Below are 23,430 nucleotides of genomic sequence, written 5' to 3'. Positions count from 1 at the left end.
GAATGTGCCCCCCAGGCCGGAGGGCACGTCTTGATCCTCCCCTTCCTAAAGGGGGAGGGAGCACAAGCTGTTCCCGGGGCTTGCTCCGCCCAAAGGAGGACAGACAGGTGCCTGCGTCTGGCTGAGGGATGCCTCCTTGGGGACAGCCTCCTTGGGGACAGTTTCTTCCAATTATCTTGTAAAACTAGTAGGACATGCCGGTAAGATGGAGAACTAATTTTTTCAGGGCTCCAAGAATCACAAAATCACATCTGGCCCTTTTATCTCCACTGTTTCCTAGAAACCCTTGGGGTCCCCCAGGAAGAGCCTGGCGGGGCCAGCCTGCTCTTCTCAGCTTCAACCCAAAACCCCATAAGGGCGTGGGAGGTGTCACTTGCTGGACACCAGTACAGATGCTTCTGAGGGACAAGGTCATTACTGACAACAGCTTCCATTCCTTCCTTCCTGAGCCATGGCAGGAGCCATGGATTCAACAGCCTTATACGGTTGGGCGATTGTTCCCATTTTACAGGTGACAAACCTGAGCCTCAGAAGGGTGACATCAGGTGCAGGGCTGGATCAGAACCCACGTCTGACTCCACACTTCCGTGATGCTATGACCTGACCCCTCGCTGTCAAAGCTAGGCTCCTTCTGCAGTAGCTCCCCACTGTGATTGATCCCCGGAGAATGAGAGGCATCACCTGAGTGTTGCAGGCGAAGGCCTTCTCCTTCATGTGTTTGCCCAGGCCCTCGTGGTGACTGCCGTACTTCTTTTTCATCTCCCAAATTGTGTTTCCCAACTGTGTGCCATGGAACACCAGTGTCCTGGGAGATGCTAACAGATTTTCTTCTTTAGGGAAAAGAGGGGTCCAGTGGCCAAATGAGCCTGAGAAACAGTGTGTCTTCTCTCTCGCTCTTCCAGATAGATCCTCAATGTACCTAATATCTTAAAGGCTCTGACAAGGTCTGCGGCAGAGAAGACTGGGACTGAGTGGTCCCTGCCCTCTCTGGTGGAGCAGTGGTCCTCAACCTGGAGCAGACTCACACTTCTCTGGAGGGCTTGTTACAGCCTGGATTGCCAGGTCCACCCAGAGCTTGTGATCCAGAGAGACAGGAGTGGGACTTTTGATTTCTGATGAGCTCCCGGATGACACTGATGCTGCTGGTCCAGGGACGACACGGAGCTGGACCGTTTGCCCCACCTCTCTTGGCTCCCTACTGCCATCTGTCTGGCCCCCAGAGGTCTTTGACTTGGGGGTCAGCATCCTGTCCGTTCCACTGACCCGCCTCCAGCACGTCTCAAGACGCCTTCATACACCTTGCTTTCTCTCTCTTATCACTCCAGCCTGGAAACGACTCTGCCAGGGTCACCCGGCTGAGCCAGGCCGGGAGCCTCCGTCTTCCGAGGCCAGGTCCCCTCTGCCAGAGCCTGTCAGGGTCTGTGGGTTCGGCCTGGAACGCGGGCCCCGCCTCTGGTTCAGAGATGCTGTTGAATTGCTGTTTCCCGCAGTTCCTCATCTAGAGAGAGGGTCACGCTTGCCTGGAAAGGAGCCCTGTTGAGGAAAGCTGAGCGCTGTCCACCACACCCCCTTTCTCTCTTTCTTGGAAACCAGACCATTTCTCAGCCTCCAAGAGGCAAAAATGAAAGGGAGTATCATGCTGACGGTGATGAGGTGCCCTTTCTCCATCCGGCTCTCACCACGGTGAGCGGTGAGTAATTGGAGAAGTTCAGTCTAAAAGGCAGTCTTTACAAGGAGAGAACAGAAGAGGAGGGAACTCCTGGCCTAAATAGGCCTCCCTTATACGGCCCCCCAGTACTGCCCCACTCCGGAGTTGATACCCACTCCCCAGCATAGCCTTCTGGGGGTGGAACAGCCCACTGCAGGTCCCACCACGCCGAGACTCCCTGCACGTCTGCCCCTTGGCCAGGGCTGTCTGGGGAGGGAACGGTGTCTTTTCTGTCCTACCCAGCGGGCACCATTCTGAACCTTCTTGTCTTGGCGCTAGTCGCTTCGTAAATAGCCCAGTCGGCCCATTTTTCTTTGCTGTTGTTTATTCACGGCAATTGAGGGAGTAGATGGGGTCCTTTGGAAGGAGCATTGACCCCTGGGGGCCAAACTCTCCTTGTAATAACTTGTGGTTGTAGTCTTTGCAAGAGCATCCTAAGGATGGAAGGACCGAGTGTTCTGCCCCTAAACTTGACTGCCGCCACAAGAGCGTATGCACTGTATGAGACGATTCCTGGGAAGGGTAGGGGCCTGGCTCTGAGGGAGGACTCGGATAATGTTGAATTCATGACTGAATGCACGTTTGCAGTGTTCTCTGTGTGCTCAGCACAGTCCTTGGTTCTGCAGACACGACAGAGACGAAGAACCCTTCCGTCTTGGAGTGTTCTTTCTGTTTCTAGAACAGGGAGGGAAGGACAAATAAATAAACAAGCCATTTCAGACAGTGCTCAGACGTGACAGAGAGTGGCTGGTGTGGTGGAGAAGCATCGTTAAACAGGGTGGCCACAGAGGCCTCTTTGAGAACGTGGCATGTGACCTGAGATTGAGTGACAGGGAGTGGATTGTGGGAATATCTGGGTAAGGGGAGTTCCAGGTTATGGGAAGAGCAAGGTCAAAGGTCCTGGGGCATGCATAGTTTGGTGGCTTCCAGAACAGGAGGAAAGCCAGTGTTGGGTTGGCCCCCGTTTCCCATTTGTGGGGTTGGAGGGTTGGACAAGGGTGCCTTACAAAGGCTTTGGTTTGTACGCATCGCAGAGGTGGGAGGTGTGGATGCTGCGTCCTGTTCCCGAGCCTCCCTCTGCTGCCGGCATCACCTGTCGTGGGTGGAGGGGTCAGCCTGTCTGTCTCTCCACCCTGCCTCATCTGGGGCCCGTAGCTGCACGGCAACTGTAAACAAAGGGGAAACATGAGATGGGACACCGGGCAGAGCAACTGCCAGCCTGCCACGTTCCTTCACCCGGCAGGAGCTGCTCCCTGGGCTCTGAGTTCCTGGGCAGACCCTTCTTCAGGACGGTGGGCACCGAGGGGAGAGCAGTGAGAAGATCCGAAGCCCTGAGCCGTAGCCCCTAGGCAGCTGAGATAAGGGGTTTTATCCCCCAGTCCTCTTGTGTCTGTGGGACAGAGTGGGGCTCACTGCCTGCCTGCCGGCTCTTCCCTACTAGGCGAGGGTCCCCTGAGAACCAAGTGGATGTCTGGCCCACCGTTGACTCCCTCCCGGCACCTCGCACACAGGAGGCCCCGGTCGACAGCTGCCAGACAGGACGGTCCGTGTAAGCTCCAGTGAGCAAGAGTGCAGGCTCAGGGACAGACCTCCCGCGTGGAGCCCAGCTAGGGGACCGTGGGCCATCACTTCACCCCTGGGGTAGGTGATGACTCACCGAGTGACCTTGGAGCAATCACGTGACTTCTTTGAGCCTCGGTTTCTCCACCTGTAAAATGGGGATGGCAGTGCCCTGCTCATAAGGCTCTTGTGAGATCATGTACAGCAGATGCTGAGCACGCCACGGACACGTAGCACTGAAGAGGTACCCCGGGGAATGGCTGGCTACACTGTGTGTGTTGGGAAATTGGTGGTATATCGGAAAGGCTTTTTAATGCCTTTTAGATTTAGCCCTTTTGCTTACCTCTGGAAGGCACAGAAAGAAGCCTGTGGTCTGCTACCATCACAAAACCACCCCTTCATCTTGTTGAGATGCACTGTTGTTCTGACTTTGGGGGTGGCAGCAGATTTTTTTCTCGCTCAGCGATACCTTGAGCGCAGGTGGGGAGTAGACATGCCAACAAACTTCCCCATGTGACTTGCCTCTTCTGCTGCGGTTCTGGTTCCTTCTGCAGATCCAAATAGGAGAGTGATAAGGACTTGTGTCGTGGGAGCAGAGGAGCCTAGGGTGTCTTGGACCCCCACTTGGTGTCGGCATGCGGGCTTAAGGGTTAGACCAGCCTCCTAGCCTACCCATTAAGCCCCACAACCCAGGCACCAGAGCAGCTGCAAAGTTGTCAAGTTCAGCATCTCTGGAGGGTTCCCTTGTCTCCCCCTCACCTTTCCTCTCACTCCTTCTGCTTGATCCCGTCACTTCAGTCAAGGAGGAGAGATCGGATGATTCATCCCTTTTCCATAGCGGAGCCAAAACCCCCGAGCAGTCGCCGGCCGGGTCTGTGGCAGGTCGGGTCAGGGGGCGCACCGTGTGCTCGGGGGTGGAAATCCCTGATCGCACTCGGGGCGCACACACACTGCGTCTGCTCTCGGGCCTGTGTGCAAACACGATTTGCATGCCCAGACTTGTTTATGAGGGCCGGGCATAATTGGCTTGCCTCGCTCAACACCTCGGCGCCCCCTCCCACCTCCACCCCACCCCCGCACCCTCGAAAGAAATGAGAAACGTGACAGCAGATGCCAGTAGTGGAAGACCCACCAATCCGCCCCCAGTCGTGCGCTCCTGGCGTGGGAGGGGGTGGGGCTGCGGCGTGGGGAGTAATTGGTGAACCCGAGGTGAATGAAATAATTGGAAAAGTGAGGTGTGAGTTTGTCACTGAAGTGTGAGCGAGGTGGGGGAGGGAAGGAGGGCTGTGTTTAAAGCCCGGTGTGTCCTCTTTATTCACAGTTTCTGATACAGTAATTGCTATTTTGTGGTTTCTATTATCTACACAGTGGGGAGCATACTCCTCTCCTTCCCCGAGTGCGGAGTCTGGGCTCGGTGGGCGTTGCTGGGCGCCCCGTGATTTTGCTCCGTCTATGGTCCCTGGGGGCCCTGCCCAGCCTTGCCCAGGCGGCGGCCTCTGCCCCCAGGAGACAGGGTCCACGCAGAACTTCCTTCTGAAGCCGCTCTTAACAATGGCTCCCTGGACTTTGCTGTCAGATAAGAGCCTTAATAATGGCTGGTATTTATATATATCGCTTATCTCCAAGGAGCTAAAGGTACTTCATCGATTTTTTCCCCCCAGCCTTTTTTTTTTCTTTTTAATTCTCTTTCAATATCTGTTTGAGATCATTAGCATCGGCCTTATATTATCCTACTCAGTTATACCCACAACCAAAGCTGTCCACTTCCCAGCGTTGTTCTTGAGCTGGGAGAGATGGCATGGGGAAGAGCTCGCCTGGGTGTTGAGTCCTGTGCTTTGGGACGTGGGCAGGTCAATTTGCCTCTGTGGCCCTTGGTTCTCTGATCTGTAACAATGGAGGCAGTAACGCTATTGGCTCCCAGTTCCTGCACCTGGAAAGCATATTTTTAAAAGGCCTAGCACATTGCAGGCACTGGGACGTTTGTCAGCAATGATGTGTCTTGAAACCTCAGCTCCAGTTCATTTCCAGGCTTTGTAGACATCATAAGTTCTTTCTAAGATCTAACTATAATCTTCCAGCTGCTCCATAAGGCCCAGCTCTGTCTTGTCCTGTTCTCAGAAGGGAGGGGAAACATGCTCACCAGAGCCATTTCCCTGAGCCCCTGAAGAATAATGGGGTTTTTTAAGCTACTAGGGTCTTTGGACACAGCTTCTCATTTGCTGTGCAGATGTCTGTCTGGAAACACCAGACAGGGCTGTGACCTCCTCACCGCCCCCAGCTGCCTGGGACGGGATCCCAGCTCCCTGATCCCTGCCCAAGATCCTTCATGGATCCAGGGTACCCTTCTGTCACAGCTCCCCCTGCCGAGCCCTCAGATGCCACTTCTCCAGGCCATGTAAACCCGGCTCCTTCAGCCTCTCCTCATCAGCTTTTTTCTCCACCTTTTAATTATTTTCCTCACCTTTCTCCAGACCCTTAGCTGCTTACCATGCACAGAGCATCCACAGCTTGCAGTGTGCTGCAGAGAGGGAGGCATTAACCTCAACAGTCTCTTTCTCTCTCTCTCTTTCTCTCTTTCTCTCTCTCTGTCTGTCTTTCACATGCACACACACCCATAGGCTGGCTCACCAGAAATTAGACATGGCTAAGAAGAAATTTGGGCAGAGGCCATTGAGACCATCAAGGGACAGGGTTAGAGCCCCCGTGGGCAAAGACAGGAGGTTTGCACATGATGTGGGTGGAAGGCACTGGACTCAGTCGGCCTCCCTTGCCCTTGGGTCTTGGGCAAGTCACTGGACCCCTCAGAGTCCACATAGGGCATTCATAGCCGCCCCCACACGCAGCCTTCCTGCTTCATGCCAGACGGGGCCACGCCTCAGAAAGAAGGAAACCCAGCTCCTGAAAGGAGCCAGTTCCCTCCAGATAATTGGAGGGGGTGGAACATGGTACAGTGGAAAGAGAGAGCTCCAGCTAACGTCAGACTCACCTGAATTCAGTCTAGCCCTGCTCCTTCCTAGCAAGAGCTGCCGCCTCCCTGGGCCTCAGTTTCTGCATCTGTGAAATGGGGGGCGGTAAGACTAATAATTAGCATTTGTGCTGTTCGTATGTACTCCATGGCCCATTTCATGTAATCCTACACACCCCTCTCTGTAGGTGTCTTGTACCTGCCAGGGGTCACGTCCACCTTCCAGGGCTACCATTTGCCCGTGTGTTCACTCCAGAAATAACTTCCGGCATCCACTGAGCTAGGCACTGGGCTCCTTGCTGCAGATCCCGTGATGAGCAAGACAGTTGTGGTTTCTGCTCTTGGAGCTGAGTTTCAGCGCCAGGGGACGGCAGAGAGCTGCTCAGGCGTCCACACCACCGTGCGCTGGTCGAGGAACACAGTGAACCCTGACTGCTGGCGGGGCGTCCACCTGGCCTAGGGGAGATGGGCACAGACTGCTGGAGCAAGCAGCAGTGAAACCGAGGCCTGAAAGAGGCTGGGGTAGGGGTGGAGAGCGGGCGGAGAGACCAGCACACCCGTGGGCTATCTGTGAGCGTGGCTGGGGAACGTAGGAGGCGCTCGCGGAGGCCGCCCTGTGCCCGTCAGCCTTCCCACACCGGCTCTGAATGCGCTCAGACCCGGTCCTCATGGCCGTCAGATCCTGTGGTCCCCATGGCTCTCTGAAGAACTTAGAGCCAAAGGACCGTTTATCTGAAGGAGCCTGCCAGAGAACTCGTCCCTCCTCTGCCCTCCCAGCCCTGGCGGAGGCACAGGGCTTCTGTGGAGGAGAGGCAGCCTGTGTGTCATGGGACGCGTCGGCCTGTAGGTGGCAGAAGAAAGCAGGGTTTGCAGGCTTGGCTCCCCTCAGCTCTCCCACCTCACCTTCTTGCTTGTCCCCACCTGCCCGGCCTCTGAGCCCCAAAAGGCCCCCCTCCAAATCCGAGCCTCAGCCGGCAGCCAGGAAGACTGACAGGCCTCCCCTTCCCCGGGAGGCTGGCCTTGTCGCCAGCAGCCCGGTTTCTGTCTCCTGCTCCGAGAGGCAGCAGGAGGGGGGAGCGGGCTGCCGGGGAGAGCTCCGAGGAGACGTGCAGATTCATTTTGAGGCTTCATAATGCTGCATTTACACACCGTCCTGCCTGCAGAAATTGGGCTGGCAGATGCCTGGTCATGCTGGCAGGGCTGTGGGTTAACGCCTCGGATTTAGCTTATATCATTTCACGAGAGCTTACAGCCTTTACTGTGTTTCTTACCCAATCGGTCTCTGGCCCTGAAGTCTCCTAGACCGGCGTGTGGATGTCTGTGCGCCCAGACACCGCAAGTGTATGTAGGTTTTCAAATAAAATAATACGTCTCTTCAGATGCTGTGCACATTAAATATTTATCGGCAGCAATTTGTGCGTATGTATTTGATAAATGGACATTAGGGTGGGGTCGGCGTGGGGGAGTGAGATGGGAAAGCAGGGAGACCCAATCCTTTTGTCCGGGAATCTCTCAAAGGTTTATCTGAGAGGAAAGGAGGGGGGCCTGGGGGATGGTCCGAGGCCGTGTTTACCTATTTGATCCCTGTCGGGGGGAGCCAAGCCATCTTCTTCTCCAGAGCTTTGCCTGACTTTGGCTTAGCAGATATCAAAACGGAAGCCCAGAGGCAGGGGAAGTGGGCTTTAGAGGGAGTAGCTGCCTGTCATTGGAGCGCCGAGCGCTGAAGGAGCATCCCAGGTCCCCGGCTGGGCGAAGGGGCTCGTCCTGTTTGCTCAGTGCAGGCTCGCCGTGCGCCCAGCTCAGCCGTGGAGGCGGATTCAGGTCAGGAGACCCCGCTGACCCTGAGTCCAGGGCCTCGGCTCACACACACGAGCAGCCCCTGGCCCTGGCTGGTGCCTCCCCAGCCTGGCCATGCGTGTACAAGGCTGGATCCCCCTGCCGAATGTTCACCTGCGCAGGCAAGGGGAGGACGAGCGTGCCAGCTTGTCAGAGAGAGACCGAACATTCTCCGTCAGCGTCTCCAACCTCATCATTCCCTCCCTGCCCAGCGTGGTGACCGGAGTCTAGAAGGAGAAAGCCACTCACGCCCCGGAGCTTAATGCTAGCCAGTGGGAGCTGACGCATGTGTGCGCGTGTGTGTGTGCATGTGTATGTATGTGCGTGTATGGGTGTGTATATGTACACCTGCAAGCACTTCCCTTCTCTGACTGGAAGGGATCAGCATGTGGGAATGGGTCCTGCCCCGCTCCCCCTTTGAAGGCCTCCATTCTGAACCTCCCATTTTGCATTTTGTTCCAGCACCTTCGGGGAGCTCAAGACCGTCCGCCTGCCAAAGAAGATGACCGGGACAGGCTCGCACAGAGGGTTCGGCTTTGTCGACTTCCTCACTAAGCAGGACGCGAAGGTGAGACAACGGCCCCTCCAGCCTGACCTGTCCTTTCTGGACTCTTTGCAGGAGAAGCAGCAAGGCCTCTTAGCAAACATGGGTGTGTGGCCGCCCCATATGGTTTTTCTCTTTTCTCCCCTGACCCCGCTCATTTACACAACATCCTTGGAAGAAAAGACCCTGGGCTTTGTGTTTGAAGGAAGGGGCAGTTCTGTGCCCCTCTCCCTCCCCCACGTCACATGTGCAGGAACCTAGGATGCAAAGTGGGGAAGCACGTGATTTCCCAGGCCTCTCCAGGTCAGACAAAGCCCCTCCGTCTGAGCCCCCAGAGGTGGGAGAGGCTGTGCAGAGTGCAGGGGATCCAGGAGACAGTGCTGGGAAGGGAGGCCACAAGGCACCCAAGTGGGAGCCCAGGGGACACCTCCTTCCCCTTGCCCTTCCCGCTGGTGGCCAGGACTTCTGTTGTGTGCTGGTTACAGGTGAGGTCGGCCCAGACGGGTGCTGCTGTGTATACACCCATGTACAGAATTCCTGCAGGCTCCTTGGAGATGTAGAATACCTTTTACTTTTGAAACCAGGCAGCCTCTCCGGGTTTGGGCTCCATGCAGCACGGCAGGGCTTCGTCCTTGCAGTGGGGACTGGGTCCTCACCCGGCCCAGCGGCAGATGTGGGCAGAGCTTGTGTGATTGGGTTCTGGCTGTGTCCACGGTCGCTGCCCTCGTAGCACCAGGTCAGAATCCCCAAAGGAGGTGACAGCACGCTGTCATCATGGGCTCCCTCCGTGAACTCAGTGCCTGCGGGAGGCCGTTCCCCTCTCAGCCTCCTCTTTCCCTGAGGGTACGATGAAGCAGTGGGCAGTCTCACCGCGGCTGGCGTCCCCTCTGCCTCTGCCGAGGCGTCCTGTGGGAAAACGGGGTGTTGTTGGAATCACACCCACTGGCCCTTAGCAACTTGGCGTTGCAGAGCCCCTGGGTGGAGCCAGAGATGACATCGCAGGGACACAGCTGCGGCCTTTGTGGGCCCTGGGAACACGCACAGGCAGCGAGGGCACCCCCAGGACCCCGAGGAGCCTTGCCAGCCACCTTTGTCTCGGTGTCTTGAGCTCAAGTGCCTGTTTTGTTGACACGTGGCCACGTTTGTCTGGACATCTGCTCCTCTTTCTTCTTGGCTGGCAGCCTTTCCCTCGTCTCCCGTCGTGACAGCAGGGGCAGCGCCCGCTGCACGCAGCAGGCCCCCGCCCTTGTTCCCATCAGCAGGGCAGGCACCTTTGGGATCCCCTCGTTGGCTCGGAGGGAAGCCGTGGAGGGCAGCCATCCAGAGCACAGGCTCTTACTGCTGGTGGCTGGGCTTCCTTACCCTGCCCCGTGCCTCAGTCTCCTCATCTGTAAAACAGGAATAACAGCAGATCCCACCTCAGGGTGAAGGCAGACGGTGCACATGAAACCCTGACTCTGGTCCTGGCACAGGGTGCTTAAGACAAGTGAGCTGTTTCCACGAGCCCAGGCCCCTTCAGAGCCGGCCGGCCCTTCATCTTCGGAGAGAGAAGGGGAGTACAGGTGGTGTTCGTTCCACCGTGTTCCATCAAGTTCTGGGCCTCCTGGGGGATTGGGCAGGCGGCTGTAGAACCACTGCCATCTGTTTCATGTCAGGCTTCCTGCACGAGATTGTGAGTGGGGGAGAGAGACGGGGGGTCACCCCATGCGCCTAAGCAGCGTCTCTCTTGAAGGGCAGGGTTAAGGGCCAGCGGCGAGAGCCCAAACAGTGGAGCCTGACAGCCCGAGTTTGAATCCTGGCACTGCCCCATACCTGCTGTGTGGCCACGGGCAGGTGACTTCCTGACTCTATGCCTCAGTTTCCCCCCTTATAAAACGGTAATGGGATTTCCCTCATGGGGTTGTCGTGAGGTTTGGTGAGATGTTCCGAGAGCAGGGCCTGGCCCCTGTGCGCCCTGTCTGTCAGCTGCGACGAGGAGGAGGATGGTGATGGTGGTGACGGTGGCGATGATGTACAAGGAAGCGATGAGGAAGGAGCAGAGGAGAGACCTCAGAGCCGCCTCAGCTGGAAGCCACCCTTCCACACGGCGGCCTCTCTCCAGAGCAGAGGTTGATGGCAGACCTGACACGGCTCTCGGGGCCTAGAGGGTTAGACCAGGCACAGGCTCCCAGCCTTGAGATTCCCCACACCCCAGTGCCAGGACGCAGTCAGTACAGTTCTGTTCTCTGGGATCGTTAGAGCAGAAGGGGGCTTCTCAGGTGGACAGTGCGAGTGCCCAATTAGCCAGGGCTCGGCACCGGACGCCAGGCTGCAGACGTTAATTCCAAAGCCCAGCACAGCCGTCCGGTGACTCACGGAGGGGGCCCCTCCCCCTCCCTCCCTTCCCTGCCTTCTATTCCGGGCTCCTGGAGGAGAAAGGGCAGCCGAGGACAGTGAAGACTCAGCCCACAGCCCCTCCAGGACTGGCTCTCGCTGCCCCTCGCCTCCGGCAGGCGGCGGCCTGGCTCCGGAGCTGTTTCTGGCCCCGCTGTTCCCTCTCACCGCCTCAGGTGACGCGGCGCACGAGGACCGTTTGTGCCTGCTACCTCGAAGCTGGTCTGCCACCAAGTATGAACCCACCCGGAGCACATCTCTCCTGCAAAGATCCCTTTGCTCTTTTCACTTCCCGGAGAAGCTGCCGTTGCTTCTCCCTCTCCTCCCTGTCTGTCTGAAGAACCTGATTGTCTTCCGAGTGGAGCATTTAGCGCTCTCCACTGACCCACAGAGCCGTGTGCACTGCATGTCGGTGAATAGAATTCTGAATATTGTAAATACCTAGTTAGCTCAAGGGTGGGCGTGAGTTTGAAGAGGAGCACGATGCTGCAAGGAGATATTGAGTGAAAAATCCCGCGGATCTTTTTTTACTCAGTAGAAGGAATTCATGGGAATCCCAGGGCTGGCAGAGGAGCCTCCATGATCCCCAGTTTCTTGGGGCCAGCTCCCCCGGCGCAGTTCTCCTCCTTCTGAAGCGCTCTGGGGAAGGAGACCTCCTTTAGAACCCTTCCCAGGCCTTGCCTGAGCCCTGACCCACTGGAACCCCTCTCCAAGGGCTTTGCTCCCGTTTCCTGTCGTGGTGCCCTCCGTCCAGGTAAATAGTTGGTCGCTCTTTCGGCATCAGCAACAGCTGGGACCTGGAGATGTGAGCCTCCTCTGGGGGCCCCGAGCAGTCCTCCAATGGGAGAAGAGGAGACAGGGAGGAAAATATGAAAAGGACTCCCTGTACAGTGCTCCTTCCCTGGCATCAACCAGTCTGCTTCGCCAGCTGGTGGAAGAGAGAAGAATTGGGCCCCAGTTATTCCTAGAGCCATCCCCTCAGCACCGTTGTCTCTGCCTGGGCCCCAAGCACGTGCCTCCCTGCGCCCAGGGATTCCGAGGCTTCCAACCTTTCTGCATGACACCATGTTCCACCCCGCACATCACCAGGCACTCTGTTCTCCCTCAAGCCCCCTGGGTCAAGCACGCACCCCAAACTGGAAAGAATCCTAGCGTGAGGCTCCGCAAAGGCTGATGTGGCAGAGCTCAGAGTAACCAGGCAACTGATGACAAGAGCCAGAGGCTCCCACGGCCGCAGCGCCGGCTTTGTGTGTGACATGTACACCGCACGCACATTGTCTCGTCCCAACCTGCAGCTGCCCGGGAATGGCGGGAGATTTGCATAACTCCCTCCTCAGTCTCCCCGACCATTTGCTGAGCTCTGGCCGTGCAGCCGCTACAGAGCCCTGGGAGGCAATGGGAAGCCAAGACCTGGCTCTGCTGCTGAGATGCTGAACCAGAGGTGGGACCTGGCCTCTGCCCTCGTCACAGGCTCCATGAGCTGGCGTGTTCTCCCAGCCTAGGATGCTGTATCATCCCCCGATGTCCCGGGCAGTGAATGTCAGTCCCTCTGAAAGTGCCCGTGTCATCTAAACCTCCAGGTGTGATGATCCAGCGTTTCTCAAAGAGCCTTCCTCCAACGTGGCGGAGGAAAGCAGAGGACAAAGGTTGATGAAGACAGCCGAGAAGGCAAGGACGCGAACGCGTCCCATATGCACGGGTCTTCCCCGGGGGCCTGGGTCTGTGCTTATGTGCACAGCTGTCTGTAGTGTCTCGGGCGCCACGTGATTCTCTGGGCCCTGGTGATGTTTCTGGAAGGGTGGCATCTTGGCTTTTGATAAAAACCATCAACCTCTACAAGCCCGTCTTCAGCAGGGACGGTGCTGGGCATTTGCATATGTAATCTTTAATCTTCCTGGGACTCCAGGAGATAGGTGGTAGGGGGCCATTTGACAGATGGGGAAACTGAGGCTCAAAGGGGTGAAGTCACTTGCCCAGGGTCAGACAGCCAGTACTGGGCAGAGCTGCAAAACTGCACATGTCCATCTGATTCCAAAGCGCACGTATTCAGGACTTCCTCCCTCCCTTCATTCATTTATTCACTTAAATTGAGTGCCAGCTCCGTGCCAAGCTCTGTGCCAGCCGCCTTCTCTTTCCGCCATACCCATCACCTCTCACCCAGCCCAACACCTCACCAAAGAAGGACTTGCCAAGTAGAGACATTTTGGAGGAAGGCTAAGAGGTTGGCCCTTAAAACATGTCTTGGGAACAAGCCCAGGATGAACTCAGCTCCTTGCAGACCCCAGAGGAGGAGTGGGCTTTAGGGGCCCCCACTAGCACACACCGGCTCTCTTTCCAACCCTCCCAAGCCCAAGGCGCAGCCTTCCCTCAGAGGCAGCAGAGTCTACCTGGACAGGTGAACTGGATTCCCAGTCAGGTGTGCACATTCCCATGGGCCAAGAGGCCACCAGCAGCCATTGGGATTCTGTTTAGAAGCTGCCCCACGTCCTCTCTCTTCACCCAGACCAGGGTGGTCATGGAAGAAGGAAGGAAGGACGACACGGAAGGGAAAGAATGCAGAGAAGAGACTTGCAGCCGGAAACCAGAATATTAATTTGTCTCGTGCACACGCCTAGCATCCTTCTCCCCGCGCCCGCCGTGCCTTTGTACTTTTGCAGTGCAGCTGTTTTTATTTGCCGCCGCTGCTGTTGTTTTAAAAGGTCTATTTTCACATGGAATGTTATCCAATTAGCAGAGCAATGTGTTGGCTTAAATAAACACTTGGGGGGAGCCGGCAGTAGGGAGACGCGATGGCGGCTGGGTTGGCAGGCAGAGCCGTTCTCGCTGTGGTAAACAGCCGCAGCTCTAATTGTGGGGTCGCACCAGTTAACGTCTCCTCTCTCATTTCTCACTTTTGTGCGATGTGGGGGGAAGGGGCAGAGGTGGTGAGGACACATGGCCCGGGCCCGCCCAGTTGGGGTGATGCTGGGTGTTTTATAGTGGCTCCCACTAGGCCTCTCCACACCCCTGGCCTTCACCTTGCAGAGTCCGCCAAAACAGGACCTGTGGGGGAAAGAGGGGAGGTGGGCGAGCCAGACAAGCTTCTCCAGGCAGGGACAGCCGCCTCCTTGCTGGTGCCCGGGGCCCCAGTGCAGTGCTGGGCCGGGTTGTATGTACAGCAAACAGTGATCGCCGTCAGGTTATCAATGATGCGCGTTCAACACCTTTGCTTCGTTGAGTGCAAGGAGGGAGTAGAGGGCGGTCTCCGCGGGGCCCCTGTGGGAGTGCAGCTGGGGTCTGGAGGGGGTGTGGCCCCTGGAAATGAGGAATCCGTGGGCGCAGCATGGACCGCATATGTGACGGTGGTCCTATGAGGTCAGTACCATAGAGCCTGGTGTGTATCAGGCTGTCCCGCCTAGGTTTGTGGAAGTGCACTCTGTGGTGTTCACACAATGGCGAAATCGCCTAACGACCCATTTCTCAGCACGTATCCCCATCGTTAAGCGACGCGTGACTGTGGTTGCTGTCTCATTTGTTCTTCCCAGCAGCCCCGGGAGGTGGAAGTGCCCCCACTTTGCAGCTGAGAAAGTGAAGGCTCAGAAGTTTCTCACTGGGTCACAAAGTCAGAAAGCAGCAGGGCCACAGCTCCTGCCCGCTCTGGAGCCCGAGAGCATTACCAGGCCACACTGCCCGTTCCCTCTTCATTCTGACCCGTGGCCACCTGGGATCGGCCCTCTTTTGCTGGTGGCTCTTATCTCTCCAGAGGTCAGAGGTGGTGTGTCACCTTCGTGTCCCGTAATTTAGTGTTTGGCTTAGAGTAGGTCCTCCAGGGCCGTTGAGTTGAATTGGATTGAGCTGAGTGAACAAATGAATGAATGGATGAATGAATGAATGGAAGAGGCATCTATTTGTCTGAAAGATTTTAGACACAACAGCCTGAAAATGGGGCCCTGGGCATTTCTCTTAGAAACTCACCCTCAGCTCCCTGGTATCGTACCTTGGAATGGACCCAGGTGCTGAGTGAGGCCCGTGGTCGGAGTCACCTGGTATTGTGCAAAGAGACCCACTAATTCCAGGGACCAGCTGCTGCCCCGCTGCTCCCCTGTGGAGGCCGTGAGCAGCTGGCAGGTTTGCCCAGAGCTTGCCTACAGGACGCTGGGAGCGTTGGGACAGGGACAAAAAGGGTCTGCCCCTCAGAGCACAGGACGGTGCCCATGGGGAGATGATGCAAAACATCCCCAGGCAGCAGGCCATCCTCCCGGAAGTGACCGGCCCGTTTCTCTGCCACCTCAGCGGAGAGGACCCAAGCCCCCACGGGTCCCAGCAGGGGCCCATGCTCCTGTTCCCTTGGCTCAGTCGCTGTGCTCCTGGGCACACGTGGTCACTCTTGGCCGGCTTGGGTCACGCTTACTCCAGGCGTGGGGGGCGCAGATGGCTTGGGACAGGTTGGCATTGTCCGTGCTCAGGTGGATTGGGCGTCTGTTGAGAGATGCAGCCCTCCCCCTCTGCAAGACACAGAGCAGAAGGAGCTAGAGAGTGGCCTGGACTTCCGAAGGCAGGAGCCCCGTCCTCATCTCTCCCGGAGCCTGGCCCTGGGGCCGGGAGTCCTGCCAAGGGCACCGAGTGGGCTTTGGTTGCCGAGAGGAGGAGGTCTGTCTCCAGGGAGAGCCGCGGACAGGTCAGGCCCAGCGCCGTGCTGGCTACCTTCCAATGCTTCCCTGCTCCAGAAAGATGGCCACCAGGCCTGGCCCGCGACCGTCATTCCCCCTCTGCCTTCACAGAGTTCCTTCCAGGGGAGTGCTTAGAGGCTGCTGGGGGCCAGGGCCCTCGGTGCCCGCGGTCGGTGGCTGAGGTCAGAGGAGATCAAAGAGGTGGGATTCCAGGACAGCGGAGCCAGAGCACCAGATCGTGGGGGTAGCTGGACTCAGAGTAGTTCTGGTCGGGCCTCACGTTCTCTGAGCAGAGCCAGGGCCTGAGACCTGCTCTCTGAAGCGGGAAGTCCATCTGTCCCGGGTCAAGGCACGGGGACATCAGGCAGCCATCTGGGTCAGGAAACAGAATCCACCCCCAGATGGTTCAAATGAGGAGATATCTATGGAGGGGTAGGTAGGGCTCAGGGACTCGCCAGGGATGGTGAAGCCCCCAGAGACCAGGGACAGTGGGAGCTGTTCCCACCCTTAGGCGAAAGGGACACTTGGAGGGAAAGGTGAGAGTCGTGCCGTCCAGGAGGGGCTGCTGGCAGAAGCTGTGGTCCTGGGGGGAGGGAGCAGGGGAAGAAACCACCCCCCTTCCAGACCCCCCCGGGCGCCCCCCATTTGCTTAACCTAAATAGTAAGGAGGGCGAGGGCGCCTCCATTATCTGGGCCATGGCGGGCAGCACAGAGAATGGGGCAGGGAGAGGAGCAGGAGTAACCAGCCCCGCCCATCAGGCCATGGCGGGAAGTGGCGCCAGAGAGCAGGGGTCTCCTCTGAGCATTCCCCTCTTGGCCAAACAAATGCACCCTTGGCCGTCTATTCTGGATCTTCAGGCTTCTGCAGCGACACGACTAGGCGACTGGGTGGCCTACCGGGTCCTGGTGGCACGGGTGCCCATTCCCATCCTGCGAGGTCCCAGAGTCACGCATGTTGGGAGCAGGGTCTCTCCTCTCTCTCCGTCAGCCAGACCCAAGGCTGTGTGTATCGTATCTTGTCCTACCCAAAGGCAGAGCATCCCACTCATGTGCACAGTCGAGGACGAGACGTGCTCCTCGCCCCACTGTCTCCGTGGTCTGACTGGCAGGGTGTGAGGGAACCGTAGCAGGCCATCTAAGCCAGCTGTCCATCTCCAGCCAGGACCAGCCGAACTGTCCCTCCCAGGCTGGAGATGTGTTTTCGAGACCCAGTGAAGGAGACTCTGCAGTTTGCTCCAGAATATTCACTGAGCACACTGGCCCGAGCACTGTGCTAACAGTAGCAGGGACAGCGGCCTTCCCTCCGAGGGTAAAGGTCGAGCCGGGAAGGCCGGCACTCAGGCAGGCATTAGGGGCAGGTGCTGGGATGGGGGCCAGTGTACCGGGCACAGGGCAGCCCCCTGGCTGCAGCCCGTGCGAGGAGGGTACGGCCTGTCCTGGACACCAGCAAGGAGGCTGTGACGAGGGAGCCCTTCCGAGCTGGGGCATGTGTTATGAAGGCCCAGAGATGGGACGTATAGAGCCTGCAAGGAAAAGGAGGCGGCCTGCCCACAAACCTTGGCCAGTGCCTCAGTTTTCCCTTGGTTGAACCGGGAGAATAGTGTCTGTTCTCATGAGTTAGGGAGAGGTCACGTGCTTGGGGTCCTGTGGGATCCAGGCAACCCATAATCCGTGAAGGAGAAGGCCTTTGATTCCAGGGGGCAAACAGGCAGCAGAAGCGGGACTTGGAGAGAAGCTGAGGGCCAGGAACGTCTAACTGTACACTCCCTCAGTCAAGACACCAGCCCTGCGCTGAGCCCCAGCACCCGAGATGAACAGGGCCCAAGGGCTGTTGGGCAGAGGATGCTTCTCTGGGGAGGAGGTGGCGCAGGCTTCAGTGGAGTCAAGTGTAGCTCCGAGACCAGGGAGATGCTGCTGGCGAACCGCAGGCCAGAGGGGCCAGGGCTGCAGGTTCCCCTCTGCTGTGCCTGGAACCTTCCACACACCTCAGCTTCTTCCCCTACACCAGTCCTAGAGCCCCTCGAGGCCCGGGCTCTGGCCTCCTCCTCACCCACCCCCACCTCCTGGGATGCCTCAGTGTGGCAGGATCTCGTTAGGCCCTGTTCATGAAATGCAGTTCCTCCGGCTTATCCAGGGCCAGGTTTAGCCTCGAATCTCTGTCCTCACACCTGCGACAGTTTGAGGCCACCACATCCCAACCACCGGGCAGTGGGCGCTCTGGAACGCACCCTGATTGCTTATTAACCTTCGGGGTTAGAACTGTTTTTGGAGAACCACATACTGTGCTCTCACTGCACATACAAACGAACTCTTGTATCCTGCCTACCATTGTTCCTACTCTTTAGTGTGATAATGGGGAGTCGCGGGCACACATACTAACAGCCAGCATTGAGTGAGACTTCTTATGTGCCAGGCAGCGTGGTGAGTGTTAGACTTAATAGTTCATTGAATCCTCCCATCCATTCTCTGCTGCCGCCTCTCTTTTACACATGAGGAAACTGAGGCTCAGAGAGGTTAAGCAGCTTGCCCAAGATCACACAGCTTGTAAGTGGTGGAGCAGGGATTTGAACCAAAGTAGCTCAGGTCCAGAGCACCCGGTTTTAACTGCTGTGCCACCGCTCCTCATGACGTGAAGAGCCCTTCCAAAGAGGAGGAGATGAGAATTTGCAAGGGTCGATGTCTGAGGGAGGCCAAGAGAGGGAATTTTCAGCGACTTCTGCAATGAATGGAGACCTAGTCAGGCTTGGGTGGCACAGGAATGAAGGACGGGTTTCCAGGGGTAAGAAAGAAACAGATCTGACAGCTGGAGTTGGAGAGCAAGGCTGGGGTTGGGGCGTCTCGCCTGGCCCCCTCCCGGGCTCTGTTAGCCCCCTCTTCTGACGTCGGCTTAGCTTCCACCATGTGCAGCCCCTCAGCCGCCCCCACCCGACCCTCTCCCCGGGACCGCAGCTCCTCAGGGACCCTGGCACCAGGATGGAAACCCGCCACACCAGACTCCCCACCAGTTCCTCTCCCCCGTCTTCAAACCCCGGCTCCCCGAGTCAGGCTGTTTCTCTGCCTCACCAGCTGAGAACGCGTGTGTTGTAAAGCTCTGAATGGGCCATTTCAGCTCGGAGTCCAGATGCATTTTTATATCCACACAGAAAAAAATGCAGAGGCTCTGCTGGCAGTCAGAAAGAGTTTTTTAAATTAAAGTTAAAAAAAAGGGAGAGAAAAAGTTTCCTGCACCTGGCCCTTCTCAGAAAAGCACAGAAGAGAGCAAAGCGTTTCTTTAATTTGGCCACCTGTCTAGTTCTTAAAAGATGCGTGTCCCGCCCACCTCCCGTCGGTGTTCTTCAGATGCAGTTGTTTATGGAATATCTACTTTGGGCCACCCACGGGGCTCACGTGTAAGTCCCACAATTAGCCCCATTTTACAGATGAGGAAACCGAGGCTCATAGTGGGGCAGGTGGCTTACCCACAGAAGTTCAAGATCAAGGTGTCAGCAGTGTTGGTTCCTTCTGAGGGAAAATCTGTTCCCTGCCTCCTCCTCACCTCTGGTGACAGCGGACATTCCTGGGCATTCCTTGGCTTGTAGATGTCACTCCAGTCTCTGACTCCATCCTCACACGGCATTCGCCCTGTCTCTGTGTCTTCACGTGGCCGTCTCTCGTAAGGACACAGCCACACTGGATTAGGGCCCACTCCCCTCCAGTGTGTCCTCGCCTGAATTTAACTGAGCACATCTGCAAAGACGCTGTTTCCAAATAAGGCCACGTCCTGAGGTACCAGGGGTTAGGATCTCAGCATGTCTTCTTTTGGGGGACACAGTCCAACCCCTGTCACTCACCTGCGGTTGAGGGCCAGGGTTGGGTTGCTTGCAGTCCGAAACCCTCCTGGTTATCCGCTGCCTCCTTGGGGCATCAAAGAATCAGGAGGAACAAACCCCAAAGCTCCCCTTCTCGTGCCAGAGCCCAGAAGCTCTCTGGTGCTGACGGGCACCGGGAGCCAGCCCTTCTCACACGTAGTGCTGACATGAGGCCTCCCTGCTGAGAGAAAATAATTGAAATGTGATAAGTCCGTGGTACCAACACAACAGCAACAACGAGAACCCGCATCTACTGAGTGCTTACTTGTGCCCCTACACTGTTCTAGGCCCTTTCCCTGTTAACTCTTTCTCATCTTCTCACGAACCATTGGATTGGAGTACCAATAACATTCCTGTTTGATAGGTGAGGAAACTGAGGCCGGGGAGATGCGTTTCGCTGGCCCAAGGTCTTGGAGCTGGGAAGTTCAGAGCCCGCCCTGCCCAGGCAGGGTGAGTCCACAGTCCAGCTCCTGGCCGTGGCCTCTGCGGCACAGAGTGTTGCAGGAGGGGCCCCCGCGCAGTGCTGTCTAGCTTGAGACCTAGCGATGTTGAAGAGGGAGCTCGCCCATACTGCAGGATTCTAGTTATACAAAGCGTCCAGAACAGGCACATCCACAGAGACAGGAAGCAGATCAGTGCTGGCTGGGGGCTGGGGGGTGGGGAGTGACTGCTAATGAGAACAGAGTTTCTTTTGGGGTGATGATGATGAAAATGTTCTAAAATTGATATGGTGATGGTTACACCAGTCTGAATATACTAAAACCTACTGGATTGTGTGCATCGTATGCATGACGTGTATGGTACCTGAATTGTATCTCAATTGAGCTGTTGGAAAACAAAAATCAAAAAGAGGGAAGTGGGCAGAGTGCCGAGGTTGGGGACAGCGAAGAGCCAAAGGGGAGAGCACGTGGCAGGACCCAGGCCGCTGGGCCGGGGTGGAAGCCGGCGGCCGAAAGGGCAGGGGCTGGTGAGGAGGCAGAGGGTGATCTGGCCGAGGGCGGCAGGGAGAGGTGGAGGACAGATCCCCAGGGCCAGCCAGCGAAGGACAGTGCCACCAAGTGAGAATGAGGGGCCTGCGTGGGTGTCATTGAGTGGCTAAACAGGGCTCGGCCTTCTGACGTGGCGCTGCCCCTGACAGCCAGGTGGGAGGTGAGCTGGCTAATGGGGTCACCCTCCGCAGACAGGATGGAATGTGGGCCAGAAGACGGCCGCCCGGCCCAGGCCCCAATTACTGGCCCCGACGGCGGATATATTGACCGCACCGTCACTTGCAGCTCTGTCCCTGGGAACGTAACCCACTAATTGAATAGATGTGCCCAACGGCTCCCACGCCCTCGCCAGAGATCGGGTGTCACCAGGGCCACGACCTGGCCTCCAGCTTTGCGAGGCCGGCAGGCAGGGGGAGGGCAGAAGGGAGAGTCTGCGGTGAGGTCCTGGCTGATGCGCTATTTCGTCTCCTGTCCCCTCTCCCCAGAGAGCCTTCAACGCCCTGTGTCACAGCACCCACTTGTACGGCCGGAGGCTGGTCCTGGAGTGGGCCGACTCGGAGGTGAGCCTGCAGGCCCTGCGGCGGAAGACGGCAGAGCACTTCCATGGTAAGAGCGCCGGGGCTTCCAGAACTGTCCTTGCCTAGACGGGCCGCGGGGGCGCAGGGCACTAGGCCCACCTCCCTGCCTGTGCTGAGCGCCCCCAGTCTGCCCCTCCAGATCTACTCTCCACCCTGCTCCCCCTGCTCCGTGCTGGGAGCCTGACCTGCATGGACGGCATCGGTGGCCTCCATGCCCTCTCGGCCTCCAGTCAGGGCAGGTCATTGGGAGGCCCGGCAGGAAGTCGGGGAGAGGAGGAGAGTGGGGTCAGGGTGTTTAGCCCCCCGCCTCCATCCCTGGTGGCTCTCCCAGCATGGAGACCGTGTCATTGTGCTCATCTCTGTCACTGGTCCGTTCATCCCTGGGCCCGCGTGCCTGGCACAGTGTCTGGCACAGGCCGGGCCCTCAGTCCAAGGCTGGGGAATAGACGAGCCGAGGCGAGTGAGAAATCGGAGAAACCAGGGCCCAGTACACAGTCACAAGCTCACAACTCAGTAAGTCCCCAAATCCTGACGTGCAGAAAGAGAACCTGTCCTTATCGACAGCCATTGACAGGCCCACATGCACCTGTCGGCAAATGTTTATGTAAGGGCCTCTCCCGGACCCCCACCCCCTGGGGCCAGCGGAGGATGCCGGCTCGGCAGTTCTGCCTGCGAGGGAGAGAAGCCCTTCAATAAATTGAGTTCCAGAGACAGCAGTATTGCCCCACTCCAGCGAAGGCTCGGCCAGAGCATGTCTGTGGGACCGGCTGTCTCCGCCATCAGCTGCAGGCCGAGGCCCAGCCGGGGGCCAGTAGAATAATAATAGTAAATGGGTTATTTGGTAGATAAATAAGCCAGTAGTGAATGGGTTATTTGCGTATGTCTTCCCATTAATTCCCCCACGGCCCTGTGAGGTGGGCAGGATTAGCCCCATATTGCAGGTGAGAGAATTGAGACCAACCAGGCATTGAGGTGCCCCGTGACAACTGCTGTTTCTTCAGGACTTCTTGTGTGCCAGGGCTGTCCTCAGGATGGGACACGCATGTCTCGTTGATCCTCACGGCAGCCCAGCAGCTGTGGGCACTGCTGCCCTCATCTTACAGACAAAGAAACTGAGGCCTGGAGAGGTTAAGCAGTGTGTGCGCCCAGGGTCACTCAGCTGGAAAGGGGCCGAGCTGAGACTTGAACTCCAGACGACTTGACAGCCTCCCCCCGCCCCCATGCACTGGGTTAAACGAGCAAAGGCCGTTGTCACAAAGTCTGGGGCTCCATTAGATCTGGGGTGTGTGTGTGAGTGTTTACTGCAAGGCTTCCTTCATCCTGACTCCTCCAGACCCTGAACCTAGAATCCACGAAGTCCCTTCCAGAAATGGAGGGAGTGGATAATAAGTCATAGCGAAAAACACCACATGGCCCTTTAGAGTTGACGCAGCATGTCCTCGTAGAAGGCCCTGTGGCGTGCATGTTCTTTTGTCCCCATTCACAGATGAGGAGACTGAGGTGCAGAGGTGAGGGAGGGGATGGACGAGTCAGCACAGAACGGCTGCTCTGGAAATGCAAGTCCTCCTCTCCCCCCACCCCATTGTCTGGTTGATCTCTTCGGGAGCAGGAGGTGCCCACGGCGGCCTCAAATGTTCAGCACAGGGCTGCTGGCCTCCGGCTCTCCTGGCTGGACCCTTTGCCCTGCTCTGCCCCTTCCCTGTGGCGAAAAATACCCAGCTCATTTGTGTCGAAATCCGCATTGTTCAGAGCTTCCAGGGCCCTGGCAGACTCCGAGGGCAGGTGGGACCCGTGCCCAGTCCCTTCCCCCTGCCCTGATCTCTGCCAGGAAGGCACTCAGATCTCAGGTGGGGGCCCCGAGCCCCATTTGCCTGAGCGCCAAGGCCACGACACAGGGCTCCCTGTGGAACGTGGGCCTCGGAATGAAAGGCAGGCTTCCCAGCCATTCGGCAGGGCCCAGCAGGAAGCTTGCTGGTGACGCCGTGGCCTCTGAGCTGCCCTTGGGGACAGTGGGAGGTGGCCGGAGCAGATAGAGCAGAGCTGTGGCCCCAGCCAGAGCCCTCGCTGTGAGCGCTGCAATCAGCAGCAGTCCCCCCGAGTGCGCCCCTGCCCTGGGGCTCAGCTCCTCCAGCAGACCAGCTGCTAGGCTGCAGGCGACCGCGAAGACAGGATGCTGGTGGGCCGAGAGTGACCAGCCCCTGTGACCAGCCTCTCTCCCTGCCCGAGGGTCCCTGACGAGCCTAGGTCAAGGGGGACAGCTCGATGTGCAGTTCAGGCAAGATAATACTAATTACGATTATTATTACTGTAACAACCTTCATCTGTTAAGCCTTACTCCGTGCCAGGTACTGTCAATGGGCTTTCACAGGTATTAGTCCTG

The 23,430-nt window shown here is 57.5% G+C and overlaps 1 protein-coding gene across 4 annotated transcripts in view; it reads left to right on the top strand.

The window, feature by feature from the left end:
* Positions 1-23,430, top strand: part of RBM19 (RNA binding motif protein 19) — a 147,102-nt gene that overhangs the window by 89,556 nt on the left and 34,116 nt on the right. For all 4 annotated transcript variants that reach the window (XM_058531490.1, XM_058531489.1, XM_058531487.1 and 1 more), the window contains exons 22-23: positions 8,532-8,637; positions 20,958-21,078. In XM_058531490.1, the coding sequence (XP_058387473.1) occupies positions 8,532-8,637; positions 20,958-21,078 (227 nt within the window). The remainder of the gene's footprint in view (positions 1-8,531; positions 8,638-20,957; positions 21,079-23,430) is intronic.

This window comes from Diceros bicornis, chromosome 35 (genome assembly GCF_020826845.1).
Source record: "Diceros bicornis minor isolate mBicDic1 chromosome 35, mDicBic1.mat.cur, whole genome shotgun sequence".
Lineage (NCBI taxonomy): Eukaryota > Metazoa > Chordata > Mammalia > Perissodactyla > Rhinocerotidae > Diceros > Diceros bicornis.
Note: the sequence above shows the minus strand (reverse complement) of the source record. Positions and strands in the feature narration are given on the sequence as shown.